Here is a 27,718-nt window from a genome sequence, read left to right on the forward strand (position 1 = left end):
ACAATTTTATGCAAATAAATATATTAAAAAAAAACGCTTTATTACAACAGAAAAAATTCTCACTTAAATATTTTTTTTTTAAATATTAATGCAATGAATAGAATATTAAAAAATTAACATTTTTTCCATGAAAGAACAGAACACATTGCACAAGTATTCTCAATCTAAAACATTTTTTGCCATACTAATATTATACCTATAAATTGAATAAAAGTAAAAGGTTGCATGATAGTAAGTGCAAGATGTATAACCAAATACTTACCTTTATTTGATTTTTGCCTGAATTGCCTCTTCGGAAATGTAAAGGAGAGTATTTCTCCTGACCCCTATCACAGAAAATGTCATTATTTACAATTAAAAGCACTGATAAATCCTCAACATAGGTTGCATTAAATATCTTATTAACTATCACTGAAGTACCTAGCATACTTCAGGAAGAGATTTCGACTTCCTTGTTTTTTATTATAGTTCTACGATACTATTGCGGTAATAAGTAGTGTATTTGTATTTACGACAGAGATCAATGTTTTCTCAAGTAATGATACTCAGACGGTATTTAAGAAAGGTTTAAACTGTAATTATTTTTCATAAATTCGATAAACCCATATTATAGATAAGAATTTGCGTCAGTGCTTATCCAGAGCATTGTCCCACGGTGTTTGGGCGTGGTACATTTATACAGGGTGCTCCTTTATATTTTATTGACCCTTGGTCTTTGGTAATCTATTAATATCGTAATTAGTTGAGATTTTAATTGCAATTTCAACTAATAAAGTGGATTCAGGTAAAGTGTTACCTTCTGTGTGAATAATAAATAACCTACAGTATTTTCTTGTTTTCGATACCAGGCAAGACGGATATATTTTGAAATTAAAGATTTCTTGCCGCCTCTTCTCTGTAGAAAATACTTTCTGAACTGGTGGTAAATGATAAACTATGTACCTAACGACGATTGAATAGTGCTTCAAGACTACATTATACCTAGTATAAAACAAAGTCGCTTTCCGCAATGATCTGTGTCTCTGTATACTTAGTTCTTTAATATTATTACGCCATAGATTTTGATGGTTTTAGTTTATAATTTTTCAGATTCTAGACAAAGCGCGCGAAACCGCTGCAGCTGGTGGAAAGTTAGTATTGGTTAAATAAATGTTTGTGTTGATTGCAGTAGACAAATTAAAACAATTATCATCTTTTTATTTATTTATTTATTTATAATTCTTTATTGAACAAAATATGAGAAAACAATAGTATGCAAAAAGAAGTAGAAATACAAAAGCATAATTTGCCCAAAAGGCGGCCTTATTGCTAAACAGCAATCTCTACCAGGCAACCTGGCGGGAGAGGAAATGCAAGAAGATTATGGGATAGTGCAAAAATACAAACAAAGTATTAATGCAAAAACAACAAAAATAAATATATAATTATATAAACATACACCTACATAAAAATAAACAAATACAATATCATAGATACAATACTACAAATACATATAATATTAAATATATATATATATATACATATACACATATATACCTATACATACACATACTAAATAAAAGAAAAATAAAAATAAAACTCAAATAAATATAATGAATAAAACAATGATTGGCTTCAGAAGGCAAACAGGAAAGCAAGGGAAAAAAAAAGAATATGTAGTAACAGAAAATTGAAGAAGCTACTGTTGAGATAGGTAATAGTCTTTAAGTAGCTTTTTAAAGGAGGAGAGTGATTGTGCACGTCTGATATTTTCAGGTAACGCATTCCACAGCTGAATAGCGCGCACTGTGTAGGAATTATTAAAAAAGTTAGAACTACGGATAGGAGTACTTAATAATAACAGATTAGTAGATCGAAGCGAGATAGAATGATTAGAACTTAAATAATTGAATTTATCTTTTAAGTACGGCGGAGTCTTAGGGCTAAATAGTATACAGTATAAGAGATGAAGCACGTGAGTATCCCGGCGATAACGAATAGGAAGCCAGTTTAACCTTTTCCTGAACTCTGAAACATGGTCAAACTTGCGTAAACCGTAAATGAATCTTATGCAGAAATTTTGAAGCTTCTCAAGGGTGTCCAGTTGATATTCATAAATATCAGGATAGCAGGAATCGGAAAAATCGAGGAGAGGAAGGAGAAGAGATTGTGCCAACGTAATTTTGGTAGAGATTGGAAGAAAGTTCCGTAAGCGCCGTAACGAAAATGCAGATGAAAATACCCTTTTTTGCACTTGTTTGATTTGCTCGTCCCAAGAAAAGGTTTGATCGAGCGTCAAGCCTAAATTTTTAACCTGAGTGGAATAAGGGACAAGTGCATCATCAACGATAACATTAGGTAAATTGGTCCAGTCAATTTTTGAGACTAATTGCCTACTTCCGAATATAATAGCTTTAGTTTTTGTTGGATTAACTGTTAAACCATAGTTCTTGCACATCATCCTGTTTATAATAATCTTAAATATAAAAGGAAGCTGCGTAAGATAACGCACAGTCGTGGACCACGCCCCCATACAACATGTCATTGTTGTGGCTTTTCTTTATTTATTCAATTATTCCTGTGCAAGGGTTGTACGGTGAGTGCATTTTATAAACACACCCTTGAGACATTTTTGGGAAAATAAATGCAACAGTGCATTTATTTCTAAAAATCGGACGTTTATTTGAAAATGTAGGAGGGAGTCTAAAAATAGATAAGTTCCGTGTTTACATTGTGAGACCTCACTAATAAATTAGTAGCATATCTTTTGTTAAGGGGTACTTAATTTGAATATTGGGACCGGGTATGATTTTGATTTGATTTCATGGTTTTGGATAAATTGGGAAGTCGAAGTTATCCGATAATGCTATAGGTAATTGATCAGAATAAACTATAAACGCAGGAAGTGCATAGGCTAATAGAATGATAATTATTTTCCGACAAATACCTGTTTTTTAATATCTTTAAATAATTAATTAGACTCCATATTATTTTTCACTAAACTCTACATCAGTAAATAGTACATATTTATTTTTTACATATTTAAATAAATAATGTAATTTAAGCGATTAAAAAAGAAATGAAAATAATAAGTACAGATAATATTATCTAAATATAACAGACAAAACAATATTATTACCACTGTAATATCAACTAAGTAAATTATTTATTTATTTATTTATTTAACAATTTTATGTACCATTACAAATTTTACAATCATATAATATTTACAAAAAAAAAGAAAACATTCACAGCACATAAGGCAACCTTATCGCTTATCAGCGATCTCTTCCAGGCTGCCCAAGATAAAGGATAAAGATTGATATTAAATGGGTACACGGGTGGCAATGAAAATAAAGATAAAAGAGAGTAAATAAAATACATATTATATGAATAATAAAAGAAGATATAATACATACTATTATTTAGAAGGAAAAGCTAAATCAGATAAATGTTTATTTAAAAGAGTTTTAAAGGAACTTTTCGAGGAAGCTCGTCTTACAGCTATAGGCAAAGAATTCCAAAGTCTGATAGCGGTTATTACAAAGGATTTACCAAGGAAACTAGTGTGGTGAGAAGGAAAGCTAAGGAGAAGGTTATCAGCGGAACGAAGAGTATAAACACCTGAATCTAGGAAATTAAATTGTTCTTTTAAATAGGAGGGAGAATTGGGATCAAAGAGGATGGAAAATAACAACTTCAACGCATTTGCATTCCGGCGAAGTCTTATAGGAAGCCACTTGAGTTTATTACGAAACTGGGAAACGTGGTCATATTTACGAAGACCGTAAACAAAACGAATGCAGAAATTTTGGAGACGCTCAAGTGTATTTAAATGCTCTTCACTAAGATCAGTGGTACAGGCGTCAGCATAATCAAGGAGCGGAAGAAGTAGAGATTTAGCTAACATAATTTTGGTAGAAATCGGTAAGAAATGCCGTAAACGTCTTAGAGAACTAGCCGCTGCGTAGAGTTTGCGACTTGTCTCTTTTACGTGGTACGACCAAGACAGAGTCGTGTCAAAGTGAACCCCCAGGTTTTTTACAGATTTTTGAAATTCAATGACGGAGCCATCTATATAAACTTTGGGGATGTATGTCCAGTCGATCCGCGAGATTAAATAGGGGCTACCAATGATTATGACTTGGCTTTTGCTTGGGTTAATATTCAGACCGTACCTCTGACTCCAATTCAAAATTCTCTCCAAATCGGTGTTCGTGTTTAAGATTGCGGAGGATAGGTTCTCGAGGGTAGACTGGGTGTATATCTGGAGATCGTCAGCATACATGTGATAGAGAGAAGATAAATTATTAGTTATGGAATTAATAAAAATAGCAAATAGGAGAGGGGACAAAACGCCACCTTGCGGAACGCCTGCAACAACATCACACCAGGACGATGACTTATCCTCCAATAATACATGCTGTCGGCGACCGTGCAAGTAACTGTGAAACCAATCAACCACTGTAGGAGATATGTTAATAGAATGAAGCAGTTGTAGCAGTATGTCGAAATCGACGGTGTTAAAGGCATTACTAAAGTCTAGGAGGGTTAGAACTGTCAACTGCTTCTTTTCCATTCCATTACGTATGTCATCCGTGACTTTAACAAGTGCAGTAGTCGTACTATGTCCTGGACGAAAACCAGATTGGAAGGGACTGAGAATACTGTTTTTGTATAAGAAGGAACTTAACTGTTGGTGGATAAGGCGTTCAAGGACTTTGGAAAGGAAAGGAAGAATGGAAATTGGTCGGAAATCAGAGAAGGAATTTGGATTAGATTTCTTCGGGAGAGGGATAATTTTAGCGTCTTTCCAAATGTCAGGAAATTCACTGGAGGATATGGAAACGTTGAGGATGTGGGTAATGACAGGAGCAATTATATCAAGGATGGGGACAAACATATTACGACTAACTGAGTCACATCCGACGGCATTCGATGAAATGGACAGTATATTCTTTTTAACATCACTGACAGTGAATTGATTAAAAGAGAACGGTGGATGAGTAGGAGTTGCAGTTGATGAAAGATATTGAAGTGTTGACCTTTTTTGATCAGGGCAAAGATGGGAAGAAGATGCAAAATGTTTGTTCAACAATTCGATATTTATATTGGGGGGTATGTTATTTGATTGGGATTTACCAACTCCTAAAGTTTTTAAAAATTTCCAAATTTTACATGTGTCGCCGTTCTCGACGGAATTATGGATATGGCGTCTTTGTGCATCTCTACACAATGTATTGCAACGATTCCGGATATTTCTGTACTTTTCCCGTGCAAAATCGGTTTTAGCGGTTTTGAGCTTGGCTTTAGCGTTATTCTTTTTGTGCAATAAAGTTTTTAATTCGGGAGTAAGCCAGGGCGCAGGAAGGTGCTTAACTTTAATACGTCTTAGCGGGGCATGCTTATCAAAAATCTGTAGGAGCAAGCAATTAAACAAGTTAATTTTTTCATTTATTGAACAGACGTCATAAATCATATCCCAATTGACATTTTTGGCATCGTCTAACAGCATTTCTAAATCGATACCACCAAAATTACGCCGCAAAAGGTAGGAAGGCTTGAGTTTGGGAGGACGTAGGTTGTAGGATAAATGGATGAGGTCATGGTAAGAGAAAGCGTCGGCTGAACACTGACCATAGTTAGAGACTAAATTAATATTTGAAACTATCATGAGATCTAGGAGTGAAGGATTACAGTTGGGACTGAAATGTGTAGGATTCGAAGGCAAGGTTTGAAGGTTAAAAGAATCTAGAAGGGAGAGTAATTTTTTACTACGGGAGTCATCTTTTACCAGACAGGTATTAAAGTCACCCATAAGTAAAACGTGCTGGTAAAGAGGAATAAATCGGTCAAGGAGGAGTTGAAAGGAAGGAAAGTAATTAACAGTTAAAGAGGGACTATAAAAAACTCCTAAGAGTATTTTAGTGTTGGAGAGAAGGATTTCAAGGAGGAGGTGCTCGGCCGCATCAGCAGGGGGGGGCTGAGAGGATGCGCTTAGTAGCGAGTACGGTATATGAGAGCGTAAGTATATCGCTACTCCTCCCCCGGTTCTACCGATGCGGTCATTGCGGATGAGTTGGAAACCGGGAAGGGAGAAATTAGTTGAAGGAAGGGATGGCTTGAGCCAGGTTTCGGAGATAAGGATTGCGTGGATATTTTCGGAGTTAAATGAAGCGAGCATATCGGGATAATGAGCCGGAATGCTTTGGGCATTGATATGAACTACGTTGAAGTTTTTATTAGAGTTATGGAAAATATTGGAAAGAGTAAAATCTAAAGGAGGAGAGGAAGCGCTGTGAAAGGAATCACTATCAGACGAAGGCGGGGAATTATTGCTGTAAACAAAACTATTATTTGTGGAAGACATATTATAAATTAAGATAATAAATAATAAAAATAATAATAAAATAATTAGAGAAGAGAAAAAAATAATAAATAATAATAATAAAGGTATAAAATATGTAAATAAAAATAAATAATATGTATATATATTGTATGAGAAAGATATATAATAAATACTATTAAATATAAAACAATTATTAATACTCAGGTATATATAAATAAGGAATAATTAGAAAAAAGACGAATAAACACTGATTATACTAAAAATATAAAAACAATAAATTAAGGTAATTAATTATCCTGTACCTTCGGCGCACCATTTATACTATTACAGTGTTTTTAAATTAAGTAAAAAAAAAAAAAAAAAAGGTATTGATGTAACAAAAACTAGCAACAATGACAATAAGAAATTTAAATTATAAGTATATAAAATATGTTGTCTATGACTTGAGTAATTACATTGTTTACGAATGGTAATTGGACACATTCATTCACCTGGTAATACAGATTAGCTATTGTAGGTATAGCTATATAGGTTGTTTACAAGTTATGCCGTTTATTGCAATGCGAATCTAACGTGTTAAAAAAGTGGATACTACAAATACGGATTACAATAAAAGTCAATACAAGTGAACATACGTATTTTTAAATAGTCTCAAGTTTTGACCAAAACAGTGATATCGTGGCAAAAAGCAAAATAACAAAGTGATACTACTAATAACCTAAAATGCATTACAATTTACAATGAAACTATACCTTCATAATACGAGATTGCGAGAAGAGATTGTGAAATGAACGCTTGCAAAAAGATGAAAACAACGTGAAAACAATAATTATGTGAATACATACATTACTTCACTTTGGACGGCAATCTTTTGGTCCGAGCTACTTTGGACGTCTTCTGAGCAACTGTAGGTTCTGCAGTAGTCTGCGGGATGGCCTGGTGCTCTTGGACTGGAATGGCATCTACATCATCTATACAATCCACGCGGTGGCGGGAGCCATCAGGAGCAATCACCAAGATTTGGCCACCCCTGGTCCAACACCTGGATACACCATGACGCTTTCTGGCTGCCATGAAGATTTCGTGACGCCTTTTGGTCAAAAATTCTGACAGTGTTATTCCAGACCCTTTCAGTTTAGCCTTCGAAGCCCAAACACTGTTCTTCACACCAAGGTCATTGAACTTAATTAGAATAGGCCTTGGCTTATCTTCCTTCAACACACCAATTCTGTGACAACGGCTTATGTCATCGCTCATTAGCTCCGATATGCCAAGATGTTTAGTAAGAAGAGAAATAATGGATGATGGCTGCTCATTTTTATCTTCCACGACACCGTGCAACAAAAGAAACTTGCGTCTACTCTTCATCTCTTGCTCATCTGATATCTTCATGAGGAGGTCTACTTGTGACTGCAATGACTGCAGTTGGGCCAAGACCAGAGAACGAAAAGCGGCGAACTCGGACCGTAGCTGAGAAGGTGGATTTGCTGCTGGTGAGGACGTTATATTCTGAAGATCCTTCTGAAAGTCTGTCATGCGCTTATTAAACATCTCTTCCATGTTCAAAATAGATTGCTTCATAGCTTCCATCACGAAAGTTTAGTTGTGTTCAGTGAAGTGCACAAGTGATATTGAAATAGCGAGGATATGCGGTGAAAAATAGAGGAGAATGTGACGCCGTAAGTACTAGGGCTATTTAGTACATAGTTTATACTTAAACAAGCTTTTAAAATAAAAAAAACTTATAATTTCGTACAGAGCTTTTAAAAAAACGTTCGAACTTTTTTGCGTCCTACCCGCGAAAAAAAAACTACATCATTTATTTAAACACAAATTACATCATTACAAATCAACAATTAAATAGGTAAGTACCTATATTAATGGTACTAATCATTTTAATAACAAAGTAAGGCGATCCTCACACTGCCCCGCATCACGCTGCATGTTGCATGTCGAAGCACCTACGCGCGTTCCTGCGGGAGTGCAGATCTGCATCATCGTGCGGGTTTTTTGCGCACTCACGCGCGTAGGTGCATTTGTAGATTCACGCACGGCGCGGCGGCTCTCATTAATCATTTATTCGCCGGTGTGAGCATCACGAGAGTTTTGATAAAAATGGTTAATAGTGTGGAACTCATTCAGGACGCTGCCATTATACTAACTGTTTGGTTTTTAGGGTTCCGTAGCCAAAATGGCAAAAACGGAACCCTTATAGTTTCGTCATGTCCGTCTGTCCGTCTGTCCGTCTGTCCGTCTGTCACAGCCGATTTACTCGGAAACTATAAGTACTACAGTGATGAAATTTGATGGGAATATGTGTTGTATGAACCGCTACAAAAATATGACACTAAATAGTAAAAAAAAGAATTGGGGGTGGGGCCCCCCATACATGTAACTGAGGGATGAAATTTTTTTTTTCGATGTACATACCCGTGTGGGGTATCAATGGAAAGGTCTTTTAAAATGATATAAAGTTTTCTAAAAAACATTTTTCTTAAAGTGAACGGTTTTTGAGATATCAGCTCTCAAAGTCGTAAAAAGTATGTCCCCCCCCCTCTATTTTTATAACTACGGGGTATAAAATTCTAAAAAAAATAGAGGTGATGCATGCTAATTAACTCTTTCAACGATTTTTGGTTTGATCAAAGTATCTCTTATAGTTTTTGAGATAGGTTGATTTAACTGTAATTTATTATATTTGCTGCTACGGAACCCTTTGTGCGCGAGCCCGACTCGCACTTGGCCGGTTTTTGTACGGTCAAATTAAAATATTTACAAACAAGATCTTTAAATGGGTCATTTGTTAAAAATTATTGGGAGCTTAGAAAATATGAAGAGAAATTAATAGAATAGAAGAATAGAAATGTCACTGTATTCATCACATTTCATATTCCAGATAGATGGGTGGTTTTCGATTTCGAATATAAATCGATCGATATCGAGATCCATTTTCTAACACATACGCGACGTCACGCCCATTCAAAATCACGCGCGGCACTGCGGGATTCGGTGTGCCATACCTTGCGTCTCGCCCCGCATCTACGCGCGGGGATGCATGTTTCTCCGCGTGTATGCGCGTGATCCGCATGAACGCACGTGGTTGCATTTTCAGTGTGTTGGACTGTGCGTGTTTTCTATACAAACGGAGATACTTACAAGTAACGTTAAACACGCAGTCACGCAACATGCAGCATGATGCGGGGCAGTGTGAGGATCGCCTAAGCGACGCTAAAAACAAAGAGCTTCATAAATTTAAATAATTTAATTACCCTGGATTACATTTCATGCATTACTATATAAATAGATTATATTTTAATTTGAATATACAATAAACTAGTTTTTCAACTCGGCTTCGCCCGCGTAGTCTAAGAAAAAGCCACATAGGTTCCGATCCCGTGGGATTTCTAGGATACAAGCTATCTCCTACCTAATTTCATCCAACCAAGTTCAGTGTTTGAGACGTGAAGAAGAGACAGGCAGACAGAGTTACTTTTATAACATTAGTTAGTTAAAATCCGTTGTCTTTAATTTGTAATCCATATGGATTATAATATTACATCAGACCACGTGCTTCTCGCGTGCAGATTGCGCCGTGCAAATAATCATTATATGTGTGGAATGCCACTACACAGCATTCTATTTATTCTTATTATCTGGATAAAAATGTGCAAGAATACATTATAAAATGTTTGATCAATCAATTATCACCAATTCGCGTTTGATATGTGCCAAACTGTGTATATAGACCTTGATCTTAAAATTTGGAAAATTACGTTATTGAAACATTATTTGATGTATTATTTAATCAAAGATAAATAGCTCTATAACATTAAATATCTACTTATATATAATGCCAATTAGTTTCACATAAAATAAACAATAAATGTTTTCGGGAATTCAAAGGAATAATAAGTACACTTTTTAAGTTGTTAAACTGCATTGAAAATGTAATTACATGCTTCGGGCGTTCGTTTAAAAGTTCATCGACATCTGTACAAAAAACTTTTGATTTTTGGACACACAGAATTTATTATCCACACTGCTTACTGTTCTTTGTGGAAGACCCATTTATAATCGCCTGTATTGCAAATTTCTTAATGCCTTGTAAAGTGTGAATGTACCATCATAATACACTTGCTTAAAACCACAAAATTCATGATAAGTAAATAGACTCCTATTTTCAAATTATTTTTACTTCTAATACACAAAACAAGGCTTATATTTTATAACATACCTTTATTGTTTTACGATGTTGTTGATTAAAAATTAAATTAGCATATTGGGACTGCAAAATTGCAGTCCGCAAATGCGTCTATTTATAAAACTACTAGCGGTCCGCCCCGGCTTCGCCCGTGGTACATATTTTCGTTTTCTCTACATAAGAACCATCCTCGTACTTCAAGGAATAATATAATAAAAAAAGAATTATCGAAATCGGTTCAGCCGTTCTCGAGTTATGCGCTTACCAACACATTTTGCGATTCATTTTTATATATAAGATTACCATCATAATCCTATTTATAATAATTTCGTACTTTTAACTTAACAGATGATCTATTAATAAATAAAAAGATAAACCATCATGTTATAATCGCTCTATAAACGTATTGTATTCAATTACAACATTTGAGATAAGGAACCGATCTCTCTGCACGTGCTGTTCTTATCTGTCTACTTTCAATAATTTACCGTGCGAGCGTTAAACTTCACAGTTAAATGAATAAATAAAAAAAAATTGTGCGTGTACTAGTGTACACACGTAAGAAGTGAAACTCCTTTATGACCTTATTTTTCAAAAAATAATTTACTATATGCAACTTTACAGAAATACGTCAATCACGCATGTAAGGGATAAAAACAAGATGGCGCGTAACGAAAAAATGTTACACTAAATTTTTTTCCAACCCCGATAAAGAAGTTTCACTTCAATAAAATATTCTTTATTGAATTATTATGTACATTAATGGACGACTAAGTTAAAATATTATGAAAGGATAAACATATTTATTGTTTGGCATTATTGTTCCTATATAAAAAATCGGTTTCGGGTTTAATTATCGAACTAAATGGATTTTACAGTTTTATATTATAACTAGCTATGCCCCGCGGTTTTACCCGCAGTGCTTCGCTCACAGATCACAGAAACTAAAGGGCTTCGCTCCTGTTGGTCTTAGCGTGATGATATTATATAGCCTTCCTCGATAAATGGGCTATCTTACACCGAAATAATTTTTCAAATCGGACCAGTAAATCCTGAGATTAGCGCGTTCAAATAGTCTTCAGATTTATTTGCCAATACTTTTATTTTAAAATGAATTCAAACAAACTTCATTACAATTGTCAATATGAACCTATCAGTTTAATTGCATTCAAAACTTTGTAAAAACTAACCCGCGGTATCTGATGAAGCAGTTGGTAAGCACGGCCGTTGGCGCGCGCACGGTACGCGATGGCGCGAATTTTTGTGTTGCAAGTTTTGTTTTTAATTTACGCTGTTAATTCAGGTTCGTTTTGAATAACAATATAATAATTATTAATAGTATTACAATAGTTTTAAGTGTTTACTCTAATAATACAATAGTTTTTAGTGCTTTGTGTGATTTTATTAATTCGAGACAGTTCGTTTTTTGCATTTGAAAATATCAACGGATTCATTTTTCAAAATATTTTTAATGACGAAAAATTATTTCACTTATGTGGTTGTGGATGTTTACCTACTAATTGAATAATAATTTTGCGTTAAAAATGTCAACGGATTTTTTTTTAATTTTTAGAGACGGAAATTTGTCAGCATTTTGCTTGAATTAATATTATGTTACCTACCAATAATTGACATTTATGAAATAAAATATCGTATGTAGGTATTTCGTTTACCTAGTTAAAATAAATGTAGGTAGAAACGATAGTTCAAAAACAATTACCTACTTAATGGAAATTGACCCAAATATTAAATTATATTTACGTTCATGTCAAATTAATATTCTTCAGAAGCCAAAAAACATAATTTATAATTTAACTTACTTTAACATTCTGAATTTCAATTTTATAACTACTCCGCGTTTGAGGAAGCATTTCACAACTTCTAATTTATTCATAATATTTTAATTTATGGAAATGTCTTAAGCGATCAGTCAATAACGATTAATTATCATAAAAAATATGATTATTTATCTGTTTTTCTATTTTTTTGTTACTTAATAAATAATTGCTTGATCAAAATGTAATTGAAAAAGTAATAATGACGTGTGTAAAAAGCTATTATTTATTTCAATTAACGAAACCGAGGTAAGAATATAAATTATAGCAACTTTCGATTGATGTCGATTTGTTAATTAGTTAACGTATCGTTGTGTCATTAAAATACCATTACTGTTTTATTAGGTACCTACTCTTCCAACCAACTGTAAAAAAAATATTGGAAAAATATCATAGATAAGAGTATCATAACATACTATAGGTATTTCTTAAAGAATAATTATATAGGTAGCTATGCGTTAGGAATTGAGAAGCTTCTTTTTTTACCGCCGCGCCGCTAAAATAAGCACAGATTTCGCAGTATAACAAATTGTGTATTAAGAAAAATATGAAGACATCCCACTTTTTGTTCCTTTTTGTCATTAATTATGATTGTTCGGTCATAAAATGCTTCAAGAGCCCCTTTAAAGAAATACAAGTTGACATTTGAATTAATAAATTTCTACGCAATTAGCAAGCGTATTAAAATTAATATACAACACAATAATTATTCAGAACAATCAAATATTTTGGTACCTCTAAAATGTAGCTACAAAATTATGAGATCAAAATATAAAATCTAGGATTGTTTATTCTCGTAGATAATACGTCTATAATTAGGATGTCTGGAATGAAGTGTGGGTGAAACTGGATAACACTTGAATTTATAGAAGTTCATTGAAACTTTTCAGTTTTATCCACATTTTTGTAGACTTTTAATGAAGTCTGAAGATACATTATATTGTTAAATTTAAATTTCTAATGCGAATCCCTTAGCTTTCTCAATTACTCGGTGGTAAAATAATATATGTAATACAATAAAACAGTTAGTAATAACTATCAAAAAAGCATTGGGTACCTGGTTGGTTATCTTAGAATTTTCGACAGATCCGATTTTGATATCCTATTTTTTATGAAAGTGCAAAAAGATTTTATCATTAAAATATAGAACCTGCTTACAAGCATGTTTAATTAATTAATTATTAACAAATTTTCTGAACTTTACTACATAAATAATAAATATTATAGAGTAGGTATATCAAATAAAATTAAAGAGTTGGCCTTATTTCATTTGGACAGTGACATTACATGTGCAATTGCAAGAAATCACGTGCTTTTAAACCTGTTCCTTGTATAACTGGATAATACCTGTTACTTTATTGTATGGAAAAATCACTTATACTTTATATGAATAATGTTAATGTAACACGTGCCTTATTACAGTTATTACATAGATATCGATGATAAAAATTTGAAGAAGTAGGTATGAGGTTAAAAAATATTAAAATAAATTTTGCCCCATATTCTAATCTTTATTTTTTATATATTGCGATGAAAAGTAATTTTATAATGGGAGCGTTATGTAATTGCATATTGTTTTATATAAATCAATCCATAAAATATAAATTTTATTGAGTAAGTAGTAAGTATATTTATAGTTCAGACATATTAATTTAGAAAGGTCAACCTAATATTATACATTTTAATTTATTTATATGCATTATCTACCACTCATCGTTGTGATTGATTGCGATGACTTTCAATGGTATTTTAGTCCAATGAATTGTAACCGAAATACGAAATATAATTTTCTTTAGTAAGTAATACCTTAGAAGATAATACTATAGATAGTAACTTGTAAACGTGATTAAATCTTGGTTTAAACCGAACGTGACGATCTGTAGAAAAACTGATGATAATTGGTTGATATTTTATTACACAGACATACATTGTAAACATACAAGATAATATATATTTTTAAATTACTAATTACTATACTTTGTCCAAATGCAAGTTTTCCATAAGTAATCAGTTATCTTATATTATATGTATAAGTGTTCAATTTTCTTTACCTTTTGATGTGATTACTAAAGAAATATAATTTTCATCTAAATGCATGCGTGATATTTTTAAATGACATTTAAAATAATAGATATTAATTGAACAAAATAACAAAAATAAGTATGTTTTATTATTATAAGAACATGAGAAGCGAGATTTTATGATTGCAACATCGCACACTTTTAAAAAGATACAATAATAAGATTATTATCTACCTTTCCAATTCATCGTTATGTGGTATTACTTAGATAAAATCTACATTTTATGAGAAATCTGCAATATTCTAAATGGCACACTCTTACATGACTATTTCATAATATTATTAAAACATTAGCATATTATGAACACGTTTCAAGTAAAAGGATTTCTTTATAAATCGATTTTCTAGTAAATCGCTATGACATGAATTATCGCTATAATATTATTAAATTTACGATGTAACTTGCACGTTTAAAACATAAATTACAATGCATTAAACAAAAACAGGTAATAATACAATATGAAGTATACGTCAAAATGATCATTTCAAATATTAATTTACTTTTCAAAATAACTATAGAGATAATAAGAATAATAAGTTAGATAACTACTCGTACATACATACAGTACCTACAAATGTTTATCTAAAATATCTCTCATTGAACTAATGTTAATTAGAACCTATATTATCAATAAAATACTGAGTTATCTAACGTTAATAACTTTAATAGTAATTTATACCTTGCCATTAGATAAAATAAAATACATTGATATTACCATAAGTTACGTTTCATAAACATGACCTATATTTCATGTAATCTATTAAAACACGTATCTAAACTATAACTACCTTTTACAGAAAATGTACCAACACCGAAATCAAAGAAGATTCTAGACACCGTCATGAATCCATCCTACATACCTGCTGACGAGAAACACGGTTCCTATTGGAAGAAGACTGCTGCAGAGACTCTCAAGTCAAAGCTCCAGGAGAAAATTAATACGAATAAAGCTAAAAATGGCATTCTGTTTATTGGCGATGGAATGTCGGTAGCGACGATCATGGCTGCTAGAACGTTCGGTGGACAGCTGGAGAGGAATTTGGGGGAGGAAAACGTTCTGGACTTTGAGAAGTTCCCGGTTACTGGATTGGCTAGGGTGAGTGATATTTTGTAAAATAGATAGTAATTGTAGGTAGATACGTACATGTGTGTGTATATGTGTAAGTATGTGTGTTAAATTTTGTTTCTATCGAAAACAAACAAAAGACAAAAAAGAGAACAAACTTTATTGACAAATTGAAATGAAGTACTTAAACTACGTCATAGTTTTTACTGTTATATTAATAGGCAGTTGTTGTTATTCATTATTGTTGAAATAGATAATCTATACTTATTATTATAAAGCTGAAGAGTTTGTTTGTTTGTTTGTTTGAACGCGCAAATCTCAGGAACTACTGGTCCGATTTGAAAAATTATTTCGGTGTTAGATAGCCCATTCATCGAGGAAGGCTATATCATCACGCTAAGAAAAACAGGACACGCGGGTGAAACCGCAGAGCGCAGCTAGTATATTAGGCAATCTATTCTCATATGGTCTTATTTAATATGGATTTTATATTCATACAGTATATTTTTAATACTATTTAGAACACTATTATGTCGGGTAATCTCTTCTTCGGTCTTTATTTGTGTTATAATTATTGTTAGTACCTTCACGTTGTCAATTGAGGAAATAAATGCATTTCTCAAAATTTACTGACCATGTAACATGTCTTGGTTTTTTCTTAAAGTAATGATGTATAAACGGTACTTTTATTAAATACTAGCTTTCCACCCGTGGCATCGCCCGCGCAGTCAAAGAAAAACCCGCATAGTTCCCGTTCCCGTGGGATTTCCGGGATAAAACCTATCCTATGTCCTTTCTCGAGTATCAAAATATATCTATACCAAATTTCATGCAAATTGGTTCAGTAGTTAAGGCGTGATTGAGTAACAGACAGACAGACAGAGTTACTTTCGCATTTATAATATTAGTATGGATGTTATGATACTAATGGAAATATAGAAAAGGCTTACCAAAAACAGAACGAATACCTATTAATAGAACTTCAGTGCATAGCGTTATATTTATAGAATAAAAATTTGGTTCCTGATCTGAAATAAAACCAATATTATTACAATAGACATAACTAAGACATAACTAAGTCTATGCAATAAAAAATACCTTTTTCTCATTTAATTATAATGTTCTTATAATAGATAAACAATGACTAAACGCAATCGAGATATTAATCTTACAATACATATTTAAGAATTGCAACACGTTGCATAAAAATGCAGATTAAATTTGGACTATTTTTAAACACTAAAGTTCTAACCGGTTGTTACAAAAGATCTCTTAAATGATAAAGCACTAAAATTTTGCAAGTGACATTTAATTAAGCATTCGAATTTATGTGCAATCGGTTTTTAATCTAAAAATATGTATTGTTTTGGAAAAAGTAAACAAAACAAAATTTTTAAACACCGTGCACTTATTGGGCGACAAAATGCCAAAACCGCTTGGGCTCGATCTATATATTTTTTTTATGTAGATAGTATGATCTATATATGTAGATACGAAATAGTAATAGTAATACATTTTTATATAGTAACAGATACAGAAAAATAACTTAAAACATATTTTCTTATCATGCAGAAAAAAATTTAATCCTACTAATATTGTAAATGCGAAAGTTTGTGAGGATGGATGTTTGTTAGGTACGTACTCTTTCTTTCACGCAAATACTACTGAACCTATTACAATGAAATCTAGTAGGTGTGTGGGTAGCTGAAGACCCAGAATAAGACATAGGCTACTTTTGATCCCGGAAATCCCATGGGAATGGTAAATATGCGGAGATTTCTTTGAAGACGCGGGCGAAGCCGCGTTGTTCCTACCGTAATAACTGTTATACCACAATTTAAAAACTACTTATCTAAGAGATAAGTGCCAAATTGAATGCTTAAAAATATGTCTAAATAAAAATAGCTACTACTTTAACATAATTTAAAATTCATAAAAAATAAAATCATAACAAAACTTGATTTATTGATTGCAAGAAGATGAATTATTTGAATATTACATTAGGTAGTATTCATATTATAACGTATGTATCTATTACGAATGTTAAATCAATTAGTACTAATTAAACAGGACTTGAAATGAAATATTTTACATTAAACGTCTAATACATAATTAATTAACAGTATTATATTTTATCATATTCTCTATTCTAAGTTTATATAAAATTCTCGTGTCACAATGTTAGTTAGCATACTCCTACAAAACGACTTGACCGATTCTCATGAGATTTGGTGTGCCTATTGGGTAGATCTAAGAATCGGCCAACATCAATTTCATCCCGGAACAACGTTTGCCGGGACAGCTAGTAAAATAAATACAACTACTAATTCCCATTTATTGATAATTGTATAGGCAGCGATAAAGTGCCAAAAAAAAACTGGGCTTAAAGTAATTGAAGTTTTGTCGTGTCTTACAAGTTACAATATCCGGGAAGAGTTGACAAAAACTGCACAATTGCTCACAATAAAACTGATCTCTTTGCTCAATGAAGCGGTACCAATCTGTTATTGTACAGTCGAATGCTAAAGCTTATATTATAAAATAATTAGGTAATTTAATGGTACCGTTTTATGATTGGATCGGATCAAGGTTAGACGTTTTATGAACACGTCTGAGGTTAAATAAATGTTATAATATGCATAAAAGTAAATCTAGAAAGTAGAAATAAAATTATTTTTAAACACAATCCAGTGCACCACAAATGAATTAGCTGCGATTGTTTATTCCTTATAAATTCTATTAGCTCTTAGAAAATGCGACTACTAGGTACCCAATATCCATCTCGAAGGAAGTCTATTAATATTTAAACGCTTAGAATAATAAAACAAACAAAAATACATCCGACTATAATATTCACTTTTCATTTTGTTGACGACTGTACTTCTTTTCGGCAGATTTCTTCACAAAGTTTCACTATCATTATAATATTATGTCAATGACTTATAATACGATTACACCTGAACAATGTAGTACAATACGCAACGGATCTTTTTTTGGTGATTTATTGCTACAATTTCAAATAAGTAAAAAATATAAACAGAACTAGTTGACCCGGAAAACGTAAGACAATGTACAATTACTACGCTCGGACACCCTACACACCTACCGGTATTAAATATTACTTTACAGGTTTTATTCGCATTTTCAAATCGACTGAAAATCATTAAAAATCATGATAAAGATCGGCAACTGTGACGTGTGATGTGTGAAAAGTGGTGGTGGAAAACTTTATCACGCAAAAATATAAAAAAAAATGAATGTTTTATACTAAAAAGGACACCGCAAAAATATTTATAATAAATTATGGTAATTTGTGTACTGATAAATCTAATACAGCAAAATAATATATGTAGTAATTGTAATTAATTGTTACTATGCCATGTCGAATAAACACGACCGTGAGAGTGTAAATTATACGTTACCTATGTTTTAAGGAAAATTTCATATTTATCCTGTTTTGTCCGGAAACGACACAAAGAAAAATCGAATGGAAGGTGAAGTATTGTTTTCTATTTGTAAACAAAATGTATTTTTACGGCCTACCTATATTTCATTGAACCATAATATGAAAATCGAAAATTAATAATTCTAAAATGTTCACGTTAATTTTTCAGCTAAAAATAAGGCATGGCCCAATAATATAGGAGAATTTTTGAATTGAATGAACGGAATCGATTCTCAAGCAGAAACCAATATTAAAAAAATGTTGTGTGGTTTTATGAAACCACGGTAAAATTAGTGAAACTAGGCACAAAATTATCGTATTTGTACGATAATGACTCCGAACACTGCTTTATACCTACTCGGCAGCCGACCGTCACGCGACATGCGCTACACAGACCAAAAAGTTTGAGACGATGTAATAAAAGTTTCACTTTAAAAAAAATGTGTGTGTGTACTAGTGTACACACGTAAGAAGTGAAACTTCTTTAAAAATAATTTACTATATTATGCAACTTTACAGAAATACGTCGTCGTCGAATCACGCGTGGTAGGGATAAGAAAAAGATGGCGCGTAACGAAAAAATGTCACGCGTAATGAAAAAAGTTTACACTAAATTTTTTTCCAACCCCGATAAAGAAGTTTCACTTCAAAAAATGCTTTCACTTATTATTGGGAGAATCAAAGTTTAATTTCAATATTATTTTTAAGATGCTGACATTATAAACATCAGAGTATACACACTGTATCTTATTAAAATTCAATTTGTTGACGATATGTGTTTAATATAGGTCGATGACCGTGTTTGCTTCCGGATTGAATACAATTTACTGACCTAACTGAACAAATTGAAGACATGTTTTGTGAAGCCTTACATAGAGTGACTTATTAACTCCTTCTTCTCTTCATTTAAATCTCTTCCAATTCAAAGTTCATGTAATGAATAAATCAGTTGGAATCCGGAAACGTTTGTTACGAAGATTTTCATGCATTTTCACAACTGAATGTAGAATTATTCGCTACTAGTACCAGTAACTAACCATTAGTGCTCGTAAATCTGTCATAAGTAATACTATAACATTAGTACAGAAGAAGCCAAGCGTGACTTGTCATTAGTTGGTAAAATGCGTTGACCGGTGTCACGTTCAAGGGAACGCACGCGCAGGAGGTCGCACGTACTGTCTTCCGATTTTGTACCATTGCGTGAAAGGAGCCATTTTGGCGACTGATGACGTCATAATATAGTCATTCAGTAACTAGTGTTGGTCTGGCTTGGCGATATTATAGCGATATTGAGTGTATCGATATTTTTAACTCATAAAGATTACATAGATAACCTCCGATTCATGTCAGTTTCATATAAAAATATAGTTTAAAAACCGACTTCAAAAAAGGAAGAGGTTCTCAATTCGTTATATTTTTTTGCAATTATATTTGTTGGCTTTAATTTGTACCTAGCTTACATTAGGGAATTATTTTTAAGGCAGGCATTTAATTTACTTCATTCAGTAACTTAATTCAAAACAAACATACAATTTTACAAGAGTAATTTCCTTAAATACTTTATTAAAACATGACACAACATTAACACGTAAACCAAGCCATTTGGAATTACCTTATCAATAGTAAAGAGAACAATCAAAGGAAGGAAGCTAAATAGGAAATATAAAACAATGGTCTTGTCAAGGTGACAGTGACATCTCATGACGTTATTTATCTGGACTTGTCAAGATGTCAAAAAATGTGTTTGCTCAAACATGTTGATGGACTTTTATTCAGAGAGCAAATGTGTGAAATAAAAGCAAATATATGCAAATATATATGTATTGCGTTGTTTATTTCTTTTTTGTTAGGCAATTTAGTCTGTTGTTTAATTTTGAGATGATAACGGATTTAATTACAAATAGTTAATGATTTATGTAATTATAAGTCTAATCATCACACCGTTATGATGCATTCCTTTCCTTGTCTAACGTATAATACCTACCAAACTACTTTAAAGGTCTACCTATTAACATTGTCTTAATTAATGAAAAAAGAAATGAGGGTACTTTTTGATCCAACAACGTTTTTGTTTCAACTACAATGTCAACAATGTCTTCTGCATTTTAGACACCATAATATGAAGCATAATTTAACCATACTAAATAAATTTCCTTCTTATTTCCAGACGTACTGCATAGACGCTCAAGTCCCCGATTCCGCGTGCACAGCCACGTCCTACCTCACGGGTGTGAAGACGAAGTATGGTGTGATTGGTCTGGACGGCAATGTGACGAGGGGGTCATGCTACTCTCAGCTGCATAAGGCCAATTGGGCGCCATCTATTGGCCAATGGGCATTGGCGAATGGTCTGGATGTTGGTGAGTCGAAATTTTTTAAAGAATGCTTTTGAATCGGCAAAGGTGAATGATAGTCTATTAAATGCACAATTTTGCTTAGAAGTGAAGGACGAGATTTTTGAGTATTTATTCAATTTAAATCATTTTCTATGAACCTATCTTTTTCTTCTTCTTTCTCTTAACTGTAATATCCAGATCCCAACCCAAGTATCTAAGTGTGTACTGTACTTTTAAAACTTCATGAATGGTCTGAATTTGAATTTTAAACCTGTAATCATGGAATAGATAGAAATTCTTGTGAATACCCCTATGTAGCTCAGTAGCCCTATATAGCTTTAGTAAGAATATTAAAATGACCACATAAAATAAACACTATAAAATTAGTGTAAACAAGACTGCATTTTCCTCCTAGTTATGTGTCCATTTGAAAACTTACAACTATAATTACTTCAAATTAAAGGAAAATATTATATTTAAGTGCACCTAGATGTGCCTTACTTTACTATTTAATTACCTTTAATAGACATATTTTTATCTTTATTATGGTAGATAACTAGTAGATGAAAACATTTAAAGTTTCAAGGTTTAGGTTAATTACAAAATCATCTGCAAAATAGGGTTTAAATTACCTATCTACAAATAATTGAAATTTGTGTTGTAACTAGCGGTCCGCCCCGGCTTCGCCCGTGGTACATATGAAAAATAGATGTTGGCCGATTCTCAGACTTACCCGAATTTCATGAGAATCGGTCCACCCGTTTCGGAGGAGTATGCAGACTAACATTGTGACACGAGAATTTTATATATAAGACTAGCGGTCCGCCCCGGCTTCGCCCGTGGTACATATGAAAAATAGATGTTGGCCGATTCTCAGACTTACCCGATATGCACAGAAAATTTCATGAGAATCGGTCCACCCGTTTCGGAGGAGTATGCAGACTAACATTGTGACACGAGAATTTTATATATAAGATAAGAAGATATAAATTCTTAAAATATACATTAATTCCAAACCCTTATCATTATTAGAAAGGAGTGTTTATTTGTACAAACATACCCTTGAAATGGAATTCAAATTACAAAACTTTTAATGATAAAAAATTATCTTAACTTTGTAATATTTGATGAAAAATGAAGCCAAGGTTTAGGCTTATCTTTAAGAAAAATTATCAATTTTTAAACAATAAAACCTATATAATAATATTATTTTTGCTAATTTTATTGTTAATTTACGTAAAACAATAATATAGACTAGCTGCGCTCCGCGGTTTCACCCCCGTGGCTCCTCTACTGTTGGTCGTAGCGTGATGGTATATAGCCTACCTCGATGAATGAGCTGTCTAACACCGAAAGAATTTTTCAAATCGGACCAATAGTTACCGAGATTAGCGCGTTCAAACAAACAAACAAACTCTTCAGCTTTATAATATTAGTATAGATTTTACAATAATACATTATTCCTAAACTCTTATAATAAGAGAATAGTGACGTCTAAGCACCTGCAATACATTTAAATCATTAATTATGATTTAATAAAAAGAACAATGAAACATTAAATACGAAAATGGAGGAATAGCAATAAAATTTGACAAATAAATCACCATTGAATATAACTCTATAGAGTTATAATTGACGTAAATTTATTGTGAAACAAAGATCTCAACTCAAAGAACAATCTTTAAAAATGTTCTAGAAATAGTTTAAACTAATTTCTGTATTAATTAAACAAAGAAAAAGAAATGATATTATATAGAGACCTATACTAATCATAAAAAGTTATAGCATTAAGCATATGTTTGTTGTTTATAATATTATATGAACCCACTTATCCTGATCAACCTTTTCCAGAATTATTTAACGTGCAAACATGTTTCTTGTGTGCTTCTATAATATAATATTATCTACCATCGAAATTAATTTACAAAATAATAATAAAGCCAGGCTAGTTACTTCCTATAACAAAATTGTAATATATTTTGCAGGATTAGTAACAACAACGCGTGTGACCCACGCCTCTCCCGCGGGGATGTACGCACATAGCTCTGAGAGAAACTGGGAGTCGGATGCTGATGTGCCTGATGATTGCCTGTCCCTGGGCTGCCGGGATATCGCCTATCAACTGGTTATGAACAACCCTGGACGGCAGTTTAAGGTAAGAGGTAGATTTTGTTCTGTCCTAGTGGTCAACTGATCTGATGGGTCACTTGATCTTAAGCGACCAACATCGTCCATGAATATTTGCAGAAGTAATGTATCTGCAAATAGTGTTGCACTCACTGGGAAGGGGGAGGAAAAGTATATAGGCCTCTGATATTGATGTTGATCTTGATGTAATCTTTGGGAGATTAATTTAAATAATTTTACTAGATGTGTCTCGTTATTAGTAATCTTAGGAGACCATTAGTATATTATTTTTTGGAGTTGTTAATTCTATACAATTACTTTACAAAATATTACATTGCTATGAATTTGAATATTTCGCCATTTGCTTCGATGACGCTATTTCGAACGTGCGAAAAGCGGCATTCAATAAGCAATGAATATAATACGTTTATCTCAACGTCATCTTCAATTAGTTCCGAATTTCATTACCTTTTAAACAATGACACATCAGTTAAATTGTATGTAAATTGGATACTTACGGTGTGACGGTGTTCGCGACTTCACGGCACATTATCGGGATAGTACTACCTGATGCAAGCAAGGCCGTTGATAGTAAACGTTTTAAAATGAACAATTTAAATATATTTAAACTGCATGTAGAATAATTTGAATTAAATGTGTGTATTTTTGAACGAGGGCCAAATGTTTAAATGTCAAATGTGCGAACCAAAGCACCAAGGATGCACCCTTATACTGAAATATCTTTTATCAGAAGAATCTTTCTTTTTTCTTTATCAGAAGGCATAAAATATGTAATTGAGATATTATTGTAACTTATATAAGTATAATTATAAAATATATTAACTATATTAATCGTGACTCTATTTTTGCGAATCTGTAGACCAGTCTATCTTCTTATAATATTGATTAACCAAATAGTTATAATATTGATTGATTTCATTCATTCTGTCGGAAATACTTCGCTTCGAACAGTAGACTATTTTGGAAACAATTATTGTTTCAGTTTATTTCTTTTTAAATGCGAAATATCTATATAAATATTAAAACAGCTGCATAATATATTTTAATATCTGCGCACTTGTAACAAGACATCAACCATCATTTAAACTGTAGGTACTACAATGTTATTGTATTTATGACAAGTACATGCTTTCAATTTATGTCAAGTGGGTATAGAAATCGCGAACAAAGATGTCTCAATAATATCAATCATCAATGTAAATTGTTTGTGAACGTTCAAAAATCTTAATTTTTATTACATTTAATTTAATATTTCTACCTTCACTTGTAATCATTAATTTTTTATCATTTTTCATATTGTATCGATAAAATGTTGTTGCAATACTTATTGTAAAATAAAACAATTTTCATTTATTTCAATTTTCATTATGTTAATTATGTAAAATTCAGAATAATTGAACAATAAGTGTTTATTTAACTAAAAATAAAAAGTTTATAGTGAACCTAGTAAAGTCACATAGCAAACACGCAAGTATTTTCTAAATATCTGTCTTTATTTCCAGGTAATACTGGGTGGTGGTCGGCGGGAATTTCTGCCAAACATCACATCACCTCTAACCAACAACACAGGCAGGCGGAACGACGGCCTCGACCTTACAGATATGTGGCATGTAGATAAGATGGAGAAGAATGCCAGCCACCAGTATGTTACAGATAGGAATGAACTTATGAAGGTACCTAATTATAAATTTCATACTGAATATTTAGTGTCATGAACGAATTGAAAAATTTGATGAGCAATCAGGACCTTTCGATTTACTTGATTTAGAAAGCAATTGCTTCACTGAAATAGTTAAAAAGCTAAAAGTACATCTACTGGTGGAGTCAGAAATGCCAAATTAACTAAAAACCGAAAAAAAGGTTTGAAATATTGGATTTGTGGTGTGGTGTCTGATCATTCAGAATTATCAGATCTTAGGGATACCTCTTTATTTTTGTAGTCCTGTAGTCGAGCAATATTTTACACGCTAGGTATGATTTCGTTTTGTTTCCAGGTCTTCAATTCCGATGATCTACCAGAGTATCTCCTAGGTCTATTCCAGAATGACCACATGGACTACCACTTGAAGGCTTCCAACCAGCCTACCTTGGAGGAAATGGTCGAAGTGGCCATCAAAATGTTGAGCAGAAGCGAAAAAGGATATTTCCTCTTCGTTGAAGGTCCGTATTGATGATTCAGATAACTTATAGGATATAAAATTATGTTTAATATTCTTCGCACGATGACAATTTTCACGTTCGTAGAGTTTACAATGGCTTATTGACAATGGCTTATTCAAAGAATTTATTTTCCGTATTCGTAGAGTTTACAATGGCTTATTCAAAGAATTTATTTTCCGCATTCCGAATTTATTTTCACAGTAGTATTTCAAAGCCAGTACCATTGTTTGAAAAGATATTGCTTCAGTCATTATGTGTAAAAAATAGGAAATACTGATAATGCACAAACGCAGCCAAGTCAGTTATCTATAAAATGAGTTTTCTGTCGAAATAAGTACTTAGTATTTCTTATGTTTAACGTAAAAAATATAATTGCAAATACTGTGGAGTAGGAAGCACTTTAATTTATTCATTACCAATGCTTGTTATCTTTTCTTTTATCATTTTCCCCAAGCCAATATGCTAAACTGCAGATTGATGTAATATATCATTAGTCATTACTTTCTGTCCTTGTTCTTGTGCTCATTTGAAATCAAGTGCTATATCGAAAACTTCTCTTCATCACTCATACTCCATTAACATTTATACCTATCTTTAGATGCATACTAATAAATGAATGGTAACTATTTCAGGTGGTAGAATAGACCATGCCCACCACGACAGCTATGCCCATCTTGCCTTAGATGAAACAGTGGAATACAGCAAAGCTGTCAAAAAGGCCCGAGACATGACCAACGATCAGGAAACTCTCATAGTAGTCAGTTCCGATCACGCTCATACAATGACAGTAGCAGGGTATCCTTCAAGGGGTAACGATATCCTCGGTGTAGTGGATACAGCAGGTGGTCAGGATGGGAAGCCGTATACCACTATTAGTTATGCGAATGGCAAAGCCACTTCGATCAATGAGAATGGACGAGTTGACGTCACTTTGCATAGCGAGTTCTCTAATCGTAAGTATATGAACGTTTATTATTAATAAAATAAAAATAATTTCATATAACAAGGTTCTAAAAAAGGTTAACCAATTTCTATGTTGTTAGTTAACTTTTAAAAATCCCAAAAAAAACACTCAACTGATAAATATTACGCATAGATTTTTTTACTTTGGTCTTTTTTTAACGATACTATGCTCATTTTCACATATTTACTGCACCAATACGAGAATATTATGTATTATACTTTAATACAAAAACTGAAATATTCTGAAGTAACAAAAATTCCATTACATTATAATACCTTACCGCTCCAGGTGCACTAGACTACTCCTACCCCAGCCTCGTCCCGCTCGAATCAGAAACCCACGGTGGGGAGGACGTCGCGGTATTTGCACTCGGCCCCTGGCAGCACCTCTTCACTTCCAGCTACGAACAATCCGTCGTCCCTCACCTCATGGCCTACGCCATGTGCCTTACAGACGACAAACACGAGAACTGCAAACCGAAGTCCAGGCATAGAACGTTCTGGACCTCCAGTGGTACAACCCACAAACCAGAGTATTATATTATGTTAACTTGTGCTGTGATAGCTGGCTGTGTTAGGTATTAAATAGGTTAGGAATGGCGGCAGAGCTACTTAAATGTGAGGGAATAAGCAGAGGTTAGGAAAACGAATTTATCAATAACAACAATTTTGCAGTACATATATAGACATTTTGTAGAAACAGGCAGTCTCAAGTTGTTGAAATGAATTGTTGTTTTGTTTTTACTATTATGCATCTCAATCTATCTAAGTTGCCACAAATTAATTTTAAGTAGTTTTATGGGTGACTATTGCAATTAGATAATACGTGATCCCAATCATTAATTTATGATATAGGTACTGAAAACATAAATATTAAATACACTGTTTTCATCAAATAATTTTCAATGTTCCTACAGAAAAAATCTGAGCAAATTAAACTAAACAGTAAATTGCCATTATTTTTTCAGGAGTACTAATTTTTATATAAATTATTATAATTAAAAATCTTCATAAAAACAAATGCAATGTACAATTATGACTATTAATTTCTTTTGTAAAATATTAAATTATTGTTGTAGTAGGTACCTACATCAAATACGTAGTAGAGCAAAGTTATAATGTAGAAAAAACATTGCACTAAGTGCATAATTTACC

General features: G+C 32.7%; 1 protein-coding gene across 2 annotated transcripts; it reads left to right on the top strand.

Annotated features, from left to right (window-relative positions):
* The first annotated feature begins 2,507 nt into the window (after nt 1-2,507).
* LOC149483599 (membrane-bound alkaline phosphatase-like) lies at nt 2,508-27,319 on the top strand. Of its 2 annotated transcripts, none has more exons than XM_089702733.1 (8): nt 2,508-2,575; nt 15,243-15,541; nt 21,124-21,316; nt 23,278-23,447; nt 24,943-25,113; nt 25,435-25,600; nt 26,233-26,553; nt 26,853-27,319. In XM_089702733.1, exons 1-8 carry the CDS (start codon nt 2,518-2,520, stop codon nt 27,146-27,148), a joined length of 1,674 nt encoding a protein of 557 aa, XP_089558859.1. In that variant the 5' UTR covers nt 2,508-2,517; the 3' UTR covers nt 27,149-27,319. The 2 variants fall into 2 exon arrangements, with proteins under 2 accessions (XP_089558859.1, XP_089558860.1); XM_089702734.1 differs by lacking the exon at nt 2,508-2,575 and adding an exon at nt 11,753-11,832.
* Nucleotides 27,320-27,718: the final 399 nt, after the last annotated feature.

The sequence above is a fragment of the Colias philodice genome, chromosome 13 (genome assembly GCF_061535455.1).
Source record: "Colias philodice isolate Cphi_HAF_F1 chromosome 13, ilColPhil1 Martin Lab GWU primary, whole genome shotgun sequence".
NCBI classification, from domain to species: domain Eukaryota; kingdom Metazoa; phylum Arthropoda; class Insecta; order Lepidoptera; family Pieridae; genus Colias; species Colias philodice.